Raw genomic sequence first — 18,445 nt, forward strand, 5'->3', positions numbered from 1 at the left:
TTGTTGCTAAGAACAACAACAGTTTTTTTTTTCGAAAAAAGGATTTTCCTGTCATTTTACTGAGACAGCCAAATATTGTACATCATGTTTTCCTTTGTCTTGGTGTTCTTAATTGATTGATAATCTTTGTGCTTTAATCATTTTATTATCCCTCATTATTTAATTTAATTAAATCAGTGATTTTTTATATAAAAAATTACAATTTCCAAATAAAAAAATTAAAAATTGAATTTATATTGTAAATTTAATTTAAAATAAGATATCATATATGTTAATTTTATTTATAATTTCTTATCAATATTATAAAATAAAAAACAATTAATTTTATTACATGAACACTAAAATCCAGCGACCAGACACGCGGAGTCCGCCGCAGACACCAATCATGGGACCATAAAATTACAAAAAGACCCTCCATCCAACAAGAACGGTAGGTGTTCCAAGGTACTATCTGACGTGGACATAACAGCACGTGGGTCCCACCTAAGGCTGACAAAACAACCTCAATAATCCAGTCTCATCTTCCACCATTCATTCTCACAGAAGAACAAGAAATTGGCTAACCCCGTCGCCGTAGCACCCAACATATCTCCGCCGGTGACAACCCCCTAAAATAAATAAAATCCCACATTTACTCCTCTTAGAAACCAATCCCTAAAAATACCCGCCAATTCTCCGTCAATGGGGATTCCAAACGACGACGTTGTTTTAATCCAGTTATCCAAAGCACCATCCGAGCCCACCGTCGTCACCATTAATTGCCCCGACAAACCCGGTCTCGGCTGCGATCTTTGCCGTACAATTCTCGAATTTGGTTTTTCAATTACCCGAGCAGGTACCTATTTATAATTTTTTAAATTAATTTATAAATTAGATTGGCGCCAAATTAATACTATTAAAAAAGATTTAATTTTTTTCGATTATTGTTAGATTTTTCCACGGATGGAAGATGGTGTTACATTGTATTTTGGTTGGTTCCAAACGTTTCGAATTCGTCGAAAATTGATTGGGGGAGCTTGAAGAATCGGTTATTTTCATTGTGTCCTTCATGTTTGGTTCCGTTTTATTACTTTACTAATCAGCAAGGACATGGAAATGGAAATTCAACTCATTCTTCTTTGGTTTATTTGTTGAAACTTTGTTGCTTGGATCGTAAGGGATTGCTTCATGGTCAGTTAACAACAACTCTTTTAAATTTTCCCTGGGTTTGATTGAATTTGTTAGGTAGATTATAGGATTTTGATTGTTTTTATGTTGTTTTAGATGTTACAAAGATATTGTCCGAGCTTGAATTTACGATTCAAAGAGTGAAAGTTATGACAACGCCAGATGGAAGAGTTGTCGACTTGTTTTTTATCACCGATGGAATGTGAGTGCTCATATTATAAAGAAATTTTTAGTTGGTTTGCGATTCTGTGACTCCGTATAGCATGTTTTCGACTTGATTCTGTCTCCAGGGAGTACTGTTTGTTCAATATTTGAATTTTATGAAGTATTGGAGTTCATTGTTTATATCTTAGTTTCGAATTAATGCCGTTACGATGACTCGTTATTATATATGGATATCTTTGTTGTGTAATTTTTTTACCGCTGCTCGTACTTTTTTTGGAACTTTGTGAAGTTTAGTATCTAGAATGGTGGATTTTGGTATAGTAAATTTGGTAGTTGCATAAATTTTAAGCCAAGATATGAGACGAAGATGTGGTGCTGTAGGAATTTGTCTATATGGGTTAAAGCAGATTAATATCATATACTTGTTCTATGGTCTAAAATTTCAAAAAATAGGGGTCCTTCTGGTTTTTGACAAGTCAATAAACTTTCCCTGCAATTTTAAATAAATTATTGCTTTTTGAGAATAATCAATTACTTAATTGACCATATGGCAAAGAATGACTTCAGGTCATTAGTCAATTGCCAGCTTGTTTTCTATCTTTCAGTTATTTGCTCTTTAAGTTTGATTTCAATCGGACTCATGATGTCACAATTCTATTCATTTTGATATTTTGTACCTTTTCCTCTCCTGTGCCAGGGCTACTTAGCCCGGTGGAAAACTTTTATTAGCAGTTTCTAATGCATAATTTATGGTAATTCTCAACACCTGGCACTGTCTCATTTCAGGGAACTTTTACATACAAAAAAGAGGCGAGCTGATACCATTGAGCATCTGATTACTGTTTTGGGAAAGTATTGTATCAGCTGTGAGCTTCAGTTGGCGGGGCCCGAATATGAGAGTCTGAAGGCATTGCCTTCTCTCCCTCCTGCAGTTGAAGAGGAGTTATTTACCTATGAGTTGGCTGACAAGGAAGCTAGCTCAAAGGAACACAAATCAGATCTGATGGCATTGAAGAAGGCCACTGTTACTGTAGATAATATGTTGAGCCCTGCCCATACACTGCTTCAAATACAATGTGTTGATCAGAAAGGACTCTTTTACGACATTTTGAGGATTTCAAAAGACTGTGATTTGCAGGTACTTGTCATGAGGTTCACGTTATTTGACTTCTGTACGATATTGTTGTTATCTAGGCTTCTTGAGAGCAATTTTTAAGCATGAAAATTGAAAAGTATCAACCTTCTGGCTGTAAGGTGCTTGATATATTTGGAATCAAGTTAGTTTTAACAATCTCTACCTTCTAAACTGTCCTTTAGATTTTTATTGTGCCTTTACTATCATTGTTCTTTGGTTGTCTGGGAAGCAATGAAAATAGGATGGTTTTATTTCTCTAAATTTGCTGGGACTGGATCACTAGTATTTCTTTTGAAAATGTGGCTTTGATACACTTTTTTGGTTTTATTGGCTGGCAACTTTGCAATTAGTACTTTATCTGTACATGGTTTTTGTTGTTTTTCATTTAGATCGCTTATGGTAGATTCTCTTCAAGCGTGAAAGGCTACCGTAATATGGATCTTTTTGTTCGGCAAGCAGATGGGAAAAAAATCGTGGATCCCAAGCACCAGAGTGTTTTATGTTATCGTTTAAAGGAGGAGATGCTTCACCCATTTCGACTGATTATTGTTAACCGAGGCCCTGATACTGAACTCGTGGTTGCTAACCCCGTTGAGTTATCTGGAAAAGGAAGGCCTCGAGTTTTCTATGATGTTACATTGGCTCTTAAAATGCTAGGGATATGCATTTTTTCGGTAAGACTGACATGGAGATTTATTGTTTGTTGTTCTAGTTTTCTCTTTTCTTGGCTGAAAAGTTTGCATGCGTTAATGAGTTTTCTTTTCTGTTGCCTTATAGGCTGAAATTGGACGGCATTCAACATCAGATCGCCAGTGGGAAGTCTACAGATTTCTTTTGGATGACAGCCGTGAATTTCCTTTAGCAAGCAGTCAAGCTAGAAATCAGATTGTGGACAGAGTAAGAAGAATATTGATGGGTTGGTGAGCTGATCTACATTTTGATGGTGAGCGATGGTTTTGCTCTCGGGGTGTGTCGTGCTGTCCAATCACATTGCAACATATCAAACAACTCCTTATTGGAACCAATTGATGTAGACACTACCATGGTGTCCTAGTTCGTTAAATCCGGATTCAAACTTGTTCAGAAGCAAAGATTGGGACACCACTTTGAGTTGTGTAAGATTGGAATGTGAGGTATTTGTTGCAGCCTTTGGCTTTTGGGACTCTTAAAACTGAAATTCTATCATCTTTTAATGTATACATAGCTTTTGCTTTTAGTCGAAAATTCTCAATATATACTTCCAAAATACTGTGTCAAATTCTTCTTTGTATGAATGCACAGCAAAATTATGACATGCCTTGAAGAAAAAGTTGAGATTAGGATCAAATTGCCCAAGGCTAACCTCTTTACTACATTAGAAGAGACGAAATCCGAGACTCGGTTCATCAAGCAACATCTTCCTCAAATGAGTTCTTTCCATTTTTCTTCTGGAAACAATATTTGTATGTATGACAATGGTGATGAAGCTATTCTTAATTTGACATGAATATTGAGCTTGTAATGAAATTTTTGGAGCATTCCTAAGAAGAAAGAAAGTGTTTTCCATTGCATTTTACATGGTCAGAAGCGGTCCTTGTTCATTCTATTAATAGCATAAAGTTTTTCTTTTCTTATTTAAATGGAGAAAGAGGGAGGGACGCTGAATCCGAGATTATCAACCAGGAAACATATATATATATATATATATATATATTATGTTGGATAGGACGCTAACAATTACTTTGGTACATTCTTCAATTCTAACCCTATCCATAATTTATTATTTTAGTGATCCATTAATTAAGGATTTTAGGTATTATATTGAGCACATCGGAATCATAAGGGTCTATAGCTCAGTGGTAGAGCATTTGACTGCAGATCAAATGGTCACCGGTTCGAACCCGGTTGGGCCCTTATAAGTATTATTTTATGCTTTTGTACTACCCTTTTTGCTTGGAACTTAACAAAAACATAATGAAACAGCTGCTACAATATCAATGAAATTATTCCTATTAAAGAAATGAGGATTGGAGATTTCCAAAGCTACTTCTACAGAATAATAATGCCTCCTATCTCCTTAATCACAACCTCTTATCTGAAAATATACATTGATGATTCAGCAGCTAACGTGTTATGCAACCTTCTATGCCTGTAGACTTAAAATATCGAAAATCAAACAATAAGCTTCAAGGACATTCAATTTGAGGAGGTTAAGCACAAACTGTAACCCATGACATGGATTCAGAAGCAAAATTGTTTTGTATGATGCTTGTCCGTGGACAAGCGTCTGCTCGTTCGCAAGAGAGAGAATCCAGAGAGAGGAGATGTGAGACCCCAAACTCGGTTAACAATGCTTTAACATTGATCTAACGCCCATGATGCTATGAATCTTACAGTAAGCCATGTGCAAACCACAGGTGCTATCAGATATTGAAAAGATTAAACATGCAACAATTTTCAGTAAGTTACTGGTATACACTCTTTGCCAATATAATGTTGATGTGAAAAGTAATCCATGGGAAATCAAATACTATAAGATACAGTTCAACAATGGAGAAGTTTGAAACGAGGGTGGTTATCGGCAAGAATGAGCTAACCTGTCAAGGATTAAGGAGCACTCTACAGAGCCATGAAAAAGCATCTGAACCCTGCAGTTCAGTTTTTTCTTTTTGTATATAACGCTCCAAACTATGTGCATGCTCATTTATGCTATCATTAGATAGTGTTTCTTCAGCTAGTCTGACTGCAGCCGTGTGAGATAGTTGAAAGTTCTCCCCGATATGTTGCAACTTCCGTGCAGTTTCTTGCCAAGCATTAAAAGAGAAACCAACAAGGACTTAAGTTCCCGCTTTGCTCCAGCCGTTGGAGACATGCCTTTCAAATGTTCTACAAGAGCCATCTCCTCACCAGGGCTACAATGCCAGGAAACGGTCTCAGTAAAATATGTCCTTGTAGATATAGCAAGGAAGAAAGAAGAGAGATTCTGATACTTGAATGACCAAATACCTGCCAGGACGAATTTTTCCTCTGCTTCACTGACGTCTTGCATCTCTAGCCTTGCTGGCCACAGTTGAGCCAAGTTAAGCAGCAGAGCTTTTCTTTGTCCTGTTCATGCAAGAAAGAAACAGCACATTCAGACATGAATGAGACTCAAAAAAGACCATTTATATTAGTTGCTTGAAGTCAGAAAATAGGTTCTGACGCCTACTACGTATCATGCAACTTGCAGCACATTGGGCAAAGCCATCAAATAGATACAGAAGATAAATATTTATAGCTTGTAGTAGCAAACAAATGTATTCAACCTATGTTATGATTTAAGTAAAGAAATAACCATACATGGCCGAAGGTTTATCTTGAATCTCCAACAGGAGAAAGTTTACCAGCAAAGTTTGAGGATGCTCATAGAATAAATATGCATATATATATATATATATATATAAAGGATTGATAAACCATAAGCAGTTGAGAAGTAACTAGATTTGCTTAAAACCTAATATTTCAAAAAAAAAAAAAAATTTCTATAAGCACACACAAAGTTGTCCTCTATGTGGCTTTTTACATTGAGGGATAATTGTAATTTGTACTTGTTATGAACAAAATAGAGTTCACTCATCAAAGGATACATTAAAAGGGTAAAGTCTCGATCAAATAGATTCTTCATTTATCCAGACAGGAACAAAAAAAAAAAAAAAGGGGTCAATGAATAGAGGGAGAATTTCTTCTTTTCCCTATCCCACAACAGCGTGATAGGACACAATTCAAAGAATTAATAGGAGCCAAAAATTGCGGTCGAAAAAAAAAAAAATCAGAGAATAATGGAGAAAAGTCCTTAGGTACCTCAACACCTTCAGAAGGTCCTCCAATGCAGTCTCATTCGATATGAATATATTTTATTTTTGGAAAATTTTTGAGAAAATGGTTTATTTTGCTCTTTTGTAGACAAAGAAATTTTTACGGATCCTTGTTCAGAATCACTAGGAATTGAATCCCCACATACTTTTTTTATATGACATTTAATAAATGGTTGAAAATTTTTGAAAAAACTAGTTTGATAAACTTCATCTTTTTATGAGCAGTAATTTTTTCATTTTTTCAATTTTTCATCAGAAATATGATGAGTTTTTTTTATCTTATGATATTTCTTAGAGATGTCATATCTTCTTTTGTTGATTGATTATCAACTGTAGAAGATGTTTTTGATACTGTTTCTTGTTTAGAATTAATATTCATAAAAATATATTCTATTTCACTGAAAGAAGAATCAAAATCTGTTTCAAAAAATAATTTATAAAAAATTTTATCATTTGATATTTCTTCATTGTTCCGAGAGTTTTTATAACTTGTTTTGCACTTTGTCTTTTTTTTAGGACAGTTAGTAGCAATATGTCCTTTTTCTTCACGAATAAAACATCTACATTTTTGTTTTCTAGAAGGTTTTCCTTTTACTACATACTTCTTCCCAGATTTTTTGTCTGGATTTCAAAAATTTTTCCATTTTTTCATAAAATACCGTATCCTTTTGAATCGGTTTTTCTTGAATTTTGATTGTTGTTTACAACCAAAAGTAAATTCATTTTCTAATATCTTAATACATTGTTCATGACTAAACTTACTTACAATATTCTACAACTTCTTGTTGTATATAACTTATTCAACTTCCAAAAATATCATATAATTCTATACTTGGATTAGTAACATTAGACTTTTTTAGTCTAACTTCTAAAAATGTAGAATAATTTTATAAACATAATTCATTTCATGATAAAAAAAATTTATGAAAATATTGTTCTAACCAGTAATTGCCAAAAACCTTAGTTACACCAAGCAGGTCTCCATTTGGACTGGGCGAGATGCACTTGTCTCCACCCTCCACCCTCCACCCTCCACCCCACCAACAAACCTTTCTATTGGCGCCGAGTTCCAAGCTTAAGGTTAGTACCCTGAAATCACATAGGAGAAAAAAAACGGTTAAGAGCAAAGGCAGCTGTGGATAAGAGAAATTGGAAGGAAACGAAAAGAGAAACAAGGAAAAATTTAGATTGAATAGATAGTACATGGATTGCTTTATTTATGAGCAAAAGATGAGAGGTTTATAAAATAAAATAGTAACGTAGTTAAGCTAAAGCGTCATTATACATATTAAGTATGTTTAAAAGTAAAAATTATATATGATTTTCTGCTGATCATCTTTAATGAGTAAAAAAATAAATTTATCCTCTAAACAAAAATATGCTCCTAAGACTTTCCATCCACGGTATGCAGCTGTAAAAGCCCACTAGAAGTACCCACTATCAGTGCTTCTTTCTCCATAAGATAATCAAAGGACGTAATGACATCCACAGGCACCAAACCTAGGGGATCAATTTCTGCTTTAGCGGACCTTTGATCCACGCCCTCTCGTTCTAAAAGATTCATCACCTCACATCGGTGAGCATACATGCTACAAAATACTTCATTAAAGCTGCATACCGTGCATACACTCAACAAACAAATAAACAATATATAAAAGCTGCGTAATTAACAATCCCATTTAAATTTACACTCACAGTAAGTACTTCATTTTCTCAAAAAAAAAAAAAAAAAAAGAAGCTACTAGAAAGCGAAAGGAAATGAAATTTTGATTAAAAAATGAGAAAATAATTAACATGTAATACACGTCAAAACATAATCTTTCTAATTTTGATTCAGTTACCATAAAATTTTTAATTAAAAAACAAATACACATGATTTATTGATATTAACTCATCAAAAAACTAAAAAAATAAAAAGAAAAAGAATGAGAGGAAAGGGGGCATACTTGGTAAGAAAAAAGATGGTGTCAATGAAATTATCCGAAGAAGCAAAGAAGAAGCGATTTCTCTGGATATCATATGCAGAGAGCTGTAATACTTCACCTTCTGATTGTAACTGAAGATTCGAAGTAATCTCGGAATACAGGCTTAGGTCTTTCATTTTTGTTAATTTCAGGTTTTGAAAACCCTTAACCCCGGAAAATTCGAAGAGAAATGAAAGGGATTAAGGGTTTTGGGGGGAGGTTTAGGCCTTGCAAAAGGAGGCTTTTTTGCCTTCACTGAAGAAAAATGAGGGAGTTCACCATAGCCAAACCTAGTTAATGACTTGAAATTTCTTATTTGCCCCTAATTCTGTTTCTTTCTTTTAATTCTTTCCTCTAATATTTTGATATTCAAATCGAGTTGGGACTTTCTGAATTTGATATTCAAATTGGGATGATCAAATTCAAGTACCACTTCCGCTTGACATCGTTTCTTTTTTTTTTTTTTTTTCAAGGACTCTTGGAAAGTAGAACACAGAAAGTAAACATAAATGGTTTGGGTTCTCCAAATTCCGAAATGAAGCATTCACCGTTCCATTAAAACTATCTCCGACCTGCAGAAACATGTCCAAACCTCCTCCATAACTATCTGGCTGGTGCTTTCATCTTTCTTCACTGCTCGACGTCGTCAAGCATTACGTGTAATCAACATCAACACACAGTCGAGAAAACATAGAAAAGAAAGAAACAGAAGAGGAAGAAAAGCAAGTGAAGTGGGCAAAAGAGACGAACAAAAATTTCACTCAACTATGCAAATTAGTTCAAAACATGGGTAATTACACTTGATTAAGAAAAATAAACAACATAAAAGGGAGCACAACAATAGGCTTACATCTAAGAAACCTTCACCTATTCAAGATTCATCAAAGACAAAATCTATTTGATTTTGATCCTATAGTTCGTATGTTTCTATGTTTCATAGTTTCACATCAATCTCTCCTAACTGTTTTACAGAAGAAATGGCTCAATATTTACCTTGCCGAATTTGATATGGTCTCAAGTAAAACTGGCCAATATTTTTCCTCGCCAAATGTCGACTCTACCAACCTAATATTATAACCTCTTTGAAGGAAAAAACTTCAGTCAAGTTCAATACCCCTTTCTCTTGCTGCTTCCAGGACAATGTTCCCGTCTCCTTTGGTCTTATTTAGATTGTGGTAAGATTGCCACAACTTGAGGGAGAATGGATATACTGCTAAACCCTTTTTATAAAACCTCTTATGTATGGCCTCAATGCCCGGAATAGTGTCCAATATATGTGCAGCCTTTACCCATACAAACTCTGGCGGAATTGGGATAGCATGAAAGAATGCATCGACCAAGGTTGAGCTAGCCCAAAACATAAGACTAGGAGAAACGTCCCTAAAGCTGTCACCTCTGCTTAACATCTTACAAACAGAAAACACTAACTCATAGTTGGATGGTGCTATTACCAAGATAGCTTCCACAAAATCAACTAGATCCTTTGGTTCAGTTAAATTTTGGGGTAAAAGAGACGGGCCATACCACACTTCAAGGACCAAGTTCACAAGAGAAGAATCAGATGAGACTGGACTTAGAATGTTTCTAACAAGTTGCTGGACTCTTGACTTTTCAATCTTGCTGATAAAATGTCTAGATAGTGGCTCAGAGACTGAGAAAGACCGGGCAGCATCCAAATACATATTCAAAGTCTTGAGTTGCCAACTAATAGAAACATCCTCCTTTTGGGACTTATCATTGAGCAAAAACAAGGCATGCTCCTTTACACAATCATTGAAACCCATGGGAATAGAAGCCCTCAATGCCTGGTCAATAGCATAGCGAGCCTCAACATGATCATTCTGCAAGAAGTTGCAAAGAAAGAGATTAATATATCCAAACATCAGATCCATCTGGTTAGGGTTAGGTACCAAAATGTCAGGCTTTGACTTTGAATCCAGTTCCAGAGAGACAAGAGAGTTCCCACCATCTATAGCATTCAAATTTTCATTTTCAGGGTACTGAACTTTCCAAACTGAGTGATACCAGCGTGTCAAGAGTTTTTTCACAAGATCAGGGTTTCCATTCTGTTGGGCAAATTCAGCATACTGGTTCCAGATACAGTGAATTCCAGGGGCTTCTGTAGGCCAGTTATGAAGGACTTCTTCAAACCCAATAAAACCCAAATTCTCAGAATCATATTTTTGCAGTCTTGCTGATATCAGAACAAGTTCTAAGCAAGATGGGTACACCTTTATGTATTTTTTCAACAAATTTCGACTGGATTCAGTGCTATCAAGTGCCACAAAACACCTAATGTGATTGAGAGCAAAAACTTGTGCTGATCTGAGATCAGTTTCACTCTTAAATGATTCAATATTGATGTATGAGTCAACACAACTTACTACCATTTCTAACAACTGCACAACCCTTTTCTTTTCATCATTGGCCAGATGAACAGAGGGCCATTCAACTGGAAGGAGTTCTTTCTCATGCTCTAACCGCTGCACCACAGCATCTGGCAGCTTCCTGTAAATAACCAAGTAAATGCAAGAAACCCATAATACACATTTGTCAGAAATTGTTAAGCATGTGAGGATATCATTAAACATCTGAGAATGAGGCCCATCAGGATTTGTTGTAGCAGGTAAGAGTCTATATATCATCAGGATGGCTTTCTCAACATTCCCAGATATGCACAAACAATCCATCATCTGCAAAAACAGGTCTAGGATGCATGCACTAGCATGCATTGCATCCTTTTCTGAGGAAGATGCACCACGGCAAAGGGCTGAAAGAGCAGCATCATATGCAACCAACCTATCATCAAGTTGTTTACGACTGTTGATGTACATAAGCCAAAGTTCATATGATCCTTCATTGTTTCTGACCTGAAGACCAATAGGAGAAGTATTCCCAAAGAAAAGGTTTGAATTTCATTTGAATTCTCTAAAGGAGGAACAAGGATGCATGTATATATGTGTTAGTATCAAACTCATACACATATACACAGATTTACATTCATACATGCTTGGTTTGTGTGTGAGAGAGACAAAGAAAAAGGAATACCAAGATGGAAAACACTGCCTAAGTAGGAATAATTCAAGGCTACTGATAAAGAAAAGCAAATTTTAATATATTAAAAGGATAAATACTCAAAAGAACATAATACATATATTTGCACACATACACAAATACGTAAGAAAGTGATGGGAAGTGTGTGTGAGAGACAAATGAGAAGGAATACCCAAGATGGTAAGTGCTGCCTAAGTAGGAATAACAATACAAGGTTAATGCCAAAGAAAAGCAAATTTTAATATACTAAAATATTATTTAAAAGAACATAATACATATATTTGCACACATACACATACATAAGAAAGTGATGGCAAGAAAGTAATCAAAAGAAGAAAAACCTTAAGCAAACTGAAAAGGATGGCACACGGAAAAAATACTCACACAAATAAAGCAATAATAACAGTCTTCGCATATATTCTTTTATCCCCTCCCCAACCTCTCACCCAATCCCAAAATTAACATTACCATAACAAGCCCACACAAGCATCATGATTGGACAGTAATTTCTTTTAGTACAAATGTTTCTATTTTGTTCCCACCATAGCAAAGAGAAATAATATACCATTAGAAAATAGTGAAGCACTAAAAGCAGGTTAAAACAGCTGATAAAGATATCAATAGCATGCATAAGACAATGGGTGATGCAATTAGTTTCCAAATGAAGAGCACTTCTTTGGAGAACCAAAAAGTTCCTAAGGCATGTACATACTAGCATCTGTATGAGGTACCACAGGAGAGCCAACCAACAAAATGCAATACAAAGAAACCTCTACATGTTGGCATAAATTTATGATAAAACTAATAGCATACCTACTATAAATATGGTCCCTGACATGCAGAGACTCCATAGAATTATTATAACCAGGCATATGAAATTACATACCGCATAAGAGAACATGTCATCCTTCCCATCAAATGTCATATGGCTATAGTAAATAAGCAGATAAACTATCCAGAGAGTTTCTGATGCCGGATCAGCCTCAAGGGCTCGTGACAGCAAAGAAAGAGCCTGCAAAAACTTAAAAAAGGAGAGTTGATGACAGAAACAGAAGTGTTGGGATGTGAATATGAACCACAAGTTATCTTGCAGGTTGTTAAGGTTACCTTCTTCATACCCTCCAACTTGTTAACATCCTGGTTGAGGATAAGCAAAGCCATCTCCAAGGACTGGGCATTCATACCTAAAGCTTGGTTGAGTTTATTCTGAGTACACACCATGAAATCGGTGTAAAAATTAGACTATGGACATAAACAATAGTATATGCCAGTTTGTCATTTGTAAGAATACAAACATATCTCATGGCATTAAATAAACATAAATGTATGAAAACAAGCAGAGATGAAAAGTTGACAAATTACAAGAGGCATTGTTTCCCCCCCTCCCCCCTCCCCCCTCTTGGAGAGAGCACCAGGCTTTACCTATGACAAGACTAATGGGTAAAATCATAGGAAATTGGATAAAGTAAACAAGACATCAGTTGGAGATTCTTTCCTCACATCTCACAATTAATGAAAGATTATTGAAGAATCAATTGAAGGTCAACTCAATGCTCACAGTACAAGGGACATAAACAACGCATACTTGACTTTGAATGCAAACAAAATGATTTAGGTGAAACAAAGATGGTTTAATGTTGCCTGTATCTGTAGCATAAACATCAGGCCAGAAGTTAGTAAAGCTAACAATTCACCGAAGAAAAAGATTATAGAGCTCAAACCAAAAAAATAAGCAACACAGTAAAGAGAAGATTGGCCAATAATAACCATGATAAGCATATATTCCTGCCAAAGCATATTCTTAGGTGACAGTTAATCAGAACATCCTTTAAAATCTAAGAAGAAATCACATGTTATTAATAAATAGCACACCAGAAGTTGGGATTCACCAATAACATAGAAGTAGATAAATAACATAGAATGAATAGCTACAAACCACTATTCCATTTCTACTCTGGAAAAATGAGGATTCCCTATTCCAGCTGCCATGCACTTCAATACGGCCATCACCACCATCCACGAAAGGTTCATCTGAAGATAGACCTTTCCGGAGAAAACTAGATAAAGCTAAGCAAATACTGAAACACTTCCACCAGGATTGTGCATTTCCCCAAGTCACAACAAATTCGTGTGGATGTGGATCAGCTTTCAAAATATCTAAGCTGACTATATAAGTTGGTGAATTGAAAACATCACAACATTTGGAAGCTTTTGTTGGACCATTACTTTGCTGTTGACATGGTGTCAGACCAAGCTGACAATCTGCAAAAGGATGACTTCAATAAGGCAAGCAACAAAGCACAGGCTTCCAAAGTTGTAATAAAAATATTCATACCGGCACTGTCAGAATCATCATGTGCATTCTGATATGCATTTTTCTTAGAAAAGTCTTTAACATGTTGAAAGGGGCATTCGTCATTGTTGCACTTTCCCCGAAGCTCATACATGCAGAGCGGCCAAAATGGGTCAACTGCAATAGTGCACATATATGAGCCCATTTCTTTCCCAGATAAACCCCGAACAGCCTCCTCTAAAGAGTTTGCTATCTGACCAGACCACTCAATTTCATCAAAGTTGACATAAGAACCCTCTTCACTGTAGAAATGGTTCTCTTTTTGTCTAGTGACAGGAGACATGACCTTCAAATGGCCAATTGCACTCCTCAAAATGGAAGAAACATCATCTTTTTCATGGTGCTGGTTCTCATTCGGTACCAGAACTTCTGATATAACTTCATTGGGCTTTCCAGGGCCTAAATCAGGAAATGACTATTATTATTTCAACCAAAGAAAAAACAAAGGACTGCTAATTCAATGTTCTTAATGAAATAAGTTACCTGAAACATCAAATTGATGCTTTTTTTCTGCCTCCGAGAGTGTAAGACTGCCATTGCTCATCTGGGTCTTTTCACTTTCAACATCATTTTCTGCCCCTCGTTCAACAGAAGGCTCTCCATGGCAAAATGAATCAATGTTCTTTGATGAAGTTCTCGTTCCCAACCGCGCAAATAGTTCAGACCTCAATGTCGCTTCAAGAAGCAAAGAATCCTGATTGTCAGACTCATTATTTGCATTCCTTTGATTTACTTCAGACTTTTGCTCCTTTTGCTGATACCCAGCACTAGGTTGAACAGAATCATGGTCCATAGGAGATGTCTCTTCATCTTCATCCACTGAAATAATTGGACTGCACAGAGATCTCACTGCATTTGCAGCGTTGTTGCTATTATGAGGAAATGGCTCTGATGTACTAGCATCTGGCTCACTGCATGGTTCAGAACCCAAATTTTGTCCATTGTCATGCTGGAGAGACATATTGCGAGGAGCCACATTGATAGATTGGATATTTGGATCATACCCTGGTTGATTAAAACCATCATATTCAGGTTGTAATCTATGAGTTGACATGGGTACAAGATCCATATTTTCAGGTACATTATTTGAAGTATCCAATCCAACTCCAGTGTGTTCATGTTGCATGGAGGACCACAAGGTATTGGAATCATTCACAATAAAAGATCTGAAGTGGGCTGAACAAAGTTCCCTTTGACGATAAAGATCAGTACATCTAGCATTAGCTTCAATCAAAGCTCTCTGAGCTTTTCTGTAAGCTTTAAGAGCATTTCTTTCTTCAATTTCACACAAGCGTCTGTGCTGCTGCACTTCCTCTAGCTCCTTGTCCAGCTTTTCCTCAATTTCAACAAAAGAACGTATATCTACATCTACATTGCAATGACTTGAGATATTTACATTAGCCAAATTGTTCCATAGACTTGCTGTATTTTGAGATGTCTGAAATAAATGATTAACCAAGTCAGCATAGTCGTAATGAGGATAAAGATAGTTCAAGTATTATATCACCCGATATAAAAACAGACCTGAAATTTTTTGCTAAAATAGGGCCCAAGTGTCTTATCACCAGATGTGACTTCAAGATAATCATTTCCTTTCGCTAAATTCAGTTCTCTTGTTGCTTTGCTTAGTGAAGAACTTGGTGGATTATTTAAACCAACCTCTGTTGGATGATTTAACTCCACGTTACTCTGCAAGTTGCAGAACTATTAACTACCATAGTAAAAAAAAAAAGGATGATCATGTAAAGGCAACAATTTGGAAACAGAATTTCTTGAGATTTTTCCAATTTTGTGAAGATAAAAGTCAATTCTGCAACAAGGTGTTCACTTATCAGACAATCCTTAGAATCCCCACTGCAACATAATGAAGATCAACCACTGTCTTCTGCATGAGTAGAAGATGCAAAACACTACTCCAAAATACAGGAGAAACTGGAAGGTTCAGTTTATCAGTATCTAATCTATCCATAATTGTGACATGATCTTTCCCACCAGATCTGTAGAATACTCTAAATCTTAAGCACATAGACATAAATATTACAATATGAAGCAAGGCCCATCAAATGCAGAGAATATAACGAATATAATATTCGAGCAGGATGGAAAACAGATCTCATATGTTAATTAAACAGTGCCAGTATTATTATTTTAAGAACCATTAAGTAATGACTAATGAGCATTTTAAAACATTAAAACATTAACTTACCAAGTTATTTGGCACAGCACTGGCACTTATGTTTGTTAATGATGCAGTCTGGTTCGCCAAAACACTTGGATCCACCTGCCTACTGGTCCTTTTGGATTGATGCAAATTCGTATGCATATCAACACCTGCAGAACCAAAAAACTCAGTCAGTCAGAGCATCCATGGGATGACATCAGACAAAACTTTAAGAAGATAAACAAACTATTCACCATCTTTCAGCACTTTAGACGTATCTTCTAATGAAACATCAACCAGATTATCATCTTTTTTTTGCCACTTAATGCTTGACTTGGCTTTGCTCATTGAAGCTACTTTCTTGCTATCAGCCTTATCCTTGCTCGGCCGACTGTTTGTCTCCAATTTTTGGTCTTTTGACACTAAATTAGATTTTACATGATGTAACTCCTGTTGAGCACCTGAATTTAAATGGGCAAAATTAGATTCACTGACTTTCAAGCGTTTCTTGTCTGGTTCTTTTGGATCTATTGAACCAGCATCCACCAAAGTTGCAATCCACTTCTTTCCTGCACCATTGTCCAGGTTCATAGTTGATGCTAAAACTGTTTCCTTATGTTGCTGGGCGGCCTTAAGCTTCAATTCACTTTCCCGAAGTGCAATCTGCTGCCTCAAGTCCTGGAGTTTACTATTGTTGGAAGCCACACCTTGCTCAGACACAAGATCATGGCTTGCCGAATTTTTGTTGCGGGGATTAAAATATCTAACTTGTGAACCTTGATCAACCGTTGAAGGACCAGCAACCCTGGAATTGGTCCCACCATTGATTTTGGTCATTGATGAGATAAATGTACGGCTTAAAGGTTTCTTGGGAATTACTCTGGTAATGTTCCTGGAAGTCTGGCCTAACTTGTTCATCTTTGGAGCAAATGAAGTAAGGGGTCTCTGAGTACCATCCCTAGTCGAGTTGGATTTATTTTCAACAGTTTTTTGTTGGCTGCACTCTTCTGAGTCACTACCACTGTCATCATCTGAGAAGCGTATCACAAGATTATTGTTGCCTCCAGAAGGTGCATACCAACTACGATTAGTGGATTTAACTGCCAACCGATTCTTCTCGATATTTTTCTGACTCTTTGGTGGAATTGGTTGTTGTGACAGGATATCAACGGCGCTGGCAAGATTATTGCCAGAAATAGTGTTCCCTATAAATCAGCAGATGCATTGTAATATAATATTAACATTCAGAAAGGGACATATATAATAGTTTCCACAATATTAGGAAAACACCCTATCTTGCAGATAAAAGACACTCAAGTTTCCAGATGGTGTGGCGAAGGCAGTAGAAGGTAAAACAAGAGCTCTAGAAAAACTAAGCACATAACCAACTTAAAAATGTGCCTTAAGAATTGGCCATGTCTAGCAATAAAAAGCAACCAAATAGTGCATTGATTAAAGTATATTTTATGCACTTGTTTAATACTTTAGTATACAAAAAAAGGACAATTCGATGGTCAGTCTGTCATTGCAAACAAAATAAGCTCCTAATATGTCAGGAACATTGAAGCTTCTTAAGAATCTAGACTTTGGCATGAGATGACTTGAAAGACTTACCCGCCAGATTCGGTGGCAAGGATTTGACAGTGGAAGGTGCCGAATTAGATCCTGAAGGTGGGGTAACAGTACCACTAGACTGAGCAGTGGAGCAACCCAGATTTTCCTGTGGTTAAAAGAAAAACGCAGTAAATAGAACTAAAAGTCACACTAGTGAATTTCAAATAAGGTCCTCACTCACTGAAAGCTCTGCCTCTGCTTCAATGATTTTACAATGCAACAACAATTTTTTAAGCTACATTTAACTAAGCATATTGTAAAAAATACAACTAAAAACTATAAATATGCTTGCAACATGACCTAACCTAATTAACTTCTAAAAGGCAATACATATCATAAGCTACCAGATCATTTTCTTTCCCTTTCTTTCGATTTCTCAGCAACCAAACACAATCAACCCTTCAACAAAATCAAAACTTCAAAGCACCAAAAATTTTAAAATAAATATGAGCTATAAACGATCATAATACATCGACAAAATTTAACAAAAAAATCTTTTCCTATATTTTTCATCAGCCAAAAAAAAAAAAAGAAAAATAAGAGGGGGAAGTTAGGGTTAAGGAGAGAGAGATGTTAATACGTCATCGAACGAATCGGAGAGCTCGCCTTCTTCTTTAGTTTTAGAAGCTTCGATGTCTTTGCTAGCGTTTGCATTCGTTAAATCTGAAGCCATGGCTTTGGCTTTGAGCTCATCGATCTTCTCCATGAATTTAATAATTAAAAATGAAAGTTTCTTCTTTTTTCTTCTGACTTATTTGTTTCCGATGCACAGAGAGTCAAAAGAAAGGAGGAAACGGTCTTTTTCAAAGTTACGGTGAAACGCGTTGTAGAGGACAATTGTGATGGTGGGAAAGAATAAAGAGGCGGGCGTAATTTTTTTAAAGACGGAAATGCCCTTCATCTGGTTATTAATTGACATTCTCTGTGATTTTCTTCACTGTTCTGGATTGGACAGGTCAGCAATGACGTCATAAACCAGCATGAATTTCCTTTTCAGAT

At 36.1% G+C, this 18,445-nt stretch overlaps 3 protein-coding genes and 1 non-coding gene across 6 annotated transcripts; 2 read left to right on the forward strand and 2 right to left on the reverse strand.

Moving 5' to 3' along the window:
* Positions 1 to 349: 349 nt before the first annotated feature.
* ACR9 (ACT domain-containing protein) lies at positions 350 to 3,761 on the forward strand. Its single transcript, XM_022908804.2, has 6 exons — positions 350 to 835; positions 931 to 1,170; positions 1,264 to 1,369; positions 2,119 to 2,470; positions 2,857 to 3,141; positions 3,245 to 3,761. Exons 1-6 carry the CDS (start codon positions 682 to 684, stop codon positions 3,389 to 3,391), a joined length of 1,284 nt encoding a protein of 427 aa, XP_022764539.2. The 5' UTR covers positions 350 to 681; the 3' UTR covers positions 3,392 to 3,761.
* A 527-nt stretch (positions 3,762 to 4,288) lies between these two features.
* TRNAC-GCA (transfer RNA cysteine (anticodon GCA)) lies at positions 4,289 to 4,360 on the forward strand. The gene has a single exon. It is a non-coding gene; the product is annotated as a tRNA-Cys (tRNA).
* An 82-nt stretch (positions 4,361 to 4,442) lies between these two features.
* LOC111309799 (elongator complex protein 1-like) lies at positions 4,443 to 8,845 on the reverse strand. 2 transcript variants are annotated; one of them, XM_089748320.1, is made up of 4 exons: positions 8,247 to 8,845; positions 7,260 to 7,389; positions 5,453 to 5,551; positions 4,443 to 5,358 (listed from the first exon to the last, which is right to left on the reverse strand). In XM_089748320.1, the coding sequence occupies exons 1-3, from the start codon at positions 8,399 to 8,401 to the stop codon at positions 5,498 to 5,500; spliced, it is 339 nt and encodes a 112-aa protein (XP_089604446.1). In that variant the 5' UTR covers positions 8,402 to 8,845; the 3' UTR covers positions 4,443 to 5,358; positions 5,453 to 5,497. The 2 variants fall into 2 exon arrangements, with proteins under 2 accessions (XP_089604446.1, XP_089604447.1); XM_089748321.1 differs by having other exon boundaries at positions 7,243 to 7,389.
* A 146-nt stretch (positions 8,846 to 8,991) lies between these two features.
* On the reverse strand, positions 8,992 to 18,274 carry LOC111310225 (zinc finger C3H1 domain protein). Of its 2 annotated transcripts, XM_022909454.2 has the most exons (11): positions 18,027 to 18,274; positions 17,447 to 17,552; positions 16,087 to 17,037; positions 15,878 to 16,002; positions 15,196 to 15,360; positions 14,155 to 15,109; positions 13,654 to 14,070; positions 13,255 to 13,580; positions 12,426 to 12,524; positions 12,205 to 12,330; positions 8,992 to 11,134 (listed from the first exon to the last, which is right to left on the reverse strand). In XM_022909454.2, exons 1-11 carry the CDS (start codon positions 18,150 to 18,152, stop codon positions 9,362 to 9,364), a joined length of 5,169 nt encoding a protein of 1,722 aa, XP_022765189.1. In that variant the 5' UTR covers positions 18,153 to 18,274; the 3' UTR covers positions 8,992 to 9,361. The 2 variants fall into 2 exon arrangements, with proteins under 2 accessions (XP_022765189.1, XP_089604445.1); XM_089748319.1 differs by lacking the exon at positions 16,087 to 17,037.
* Between the last annotated feature and the right edge of the window lie 171 nt (positions 18,275 to 18,445).

Source organism: Durio zibethinus, chromosome 19 (assembly GCF_047325235.1).
Source record: "Durio zibethinus cultivar Kanyao isolate XHJ-2024 chromosome 19, ASM4732523v1, whole genome shotgun sequence".
Lineage (NCBI taxonomy): Eukaryota > Viridiplantae > Streptophyta > Magnoliopsida > Malvales > Malvaceae > Durio > Durio zibethinus.

Coding starts and splice junctions, on each gene's coding strand:
- LOC111309799 (XM_089748320.1), bottom strand. CDS start 8,401: ATGAAAGACCTAAGCCTGTATTCCGAGATTACTTCGAATCTTCAGTTA. Junction 7,390..8,246: donor ACCATCTTTTTTCTTACCAA/GTATGCCCCCTT, acceptor ATGTGATTTCAG/GGTACTAACCTTAAGCTTGG. Junction 5,552..7,259: donor ACCTGCTTGGTGTAACTAAG/GTTTTTGGCAAT, acceptor TTGCATGAACAG/GACAAAGAAAAGCTCTGCTG.
- ACR9 (XM_022908804.2), top strand. CDS start 682: ATGGGGATTCCAAACGACGACGTTGTTTTAATCCAGTTATCCAAAGCA. Junction 1,171..1,263: donor TCGTAAGGGATTGCTTCATG/GTCAGTTAACAA, acceptor ATGTTGTTTTAG/ATGTTACAAAGATATTGTCC. Junction 1,370..2,118: donor TTTTTTATCACCGATGGAAT/GTGAGTGCTCAT, acceptor GTCTCATTTCAG/GGAACTTTTACATACAAAAA.
- LOC111310225 (XM_022909454.2), bottom strand. CDS start 18,152: ATGGAGAAGATCGATGAGCTCAAAGCCAAAGCCATGGCTTCAGATTTA. Junction 16,003..16,086: donor GTCTAAAGTGCTGAAAGATG/GTGAATAGTTTG, acceptor TTGGTTCTGCAG/GTGTTGATATGCATACGAAT. Junction 12,525..13,254: donor AGAGTAGAAATGGAATAGTG/GTTTGTAGCTAT, acceptor GTGTGTACTCAG/AATAAACTCAACCAAGCTTT.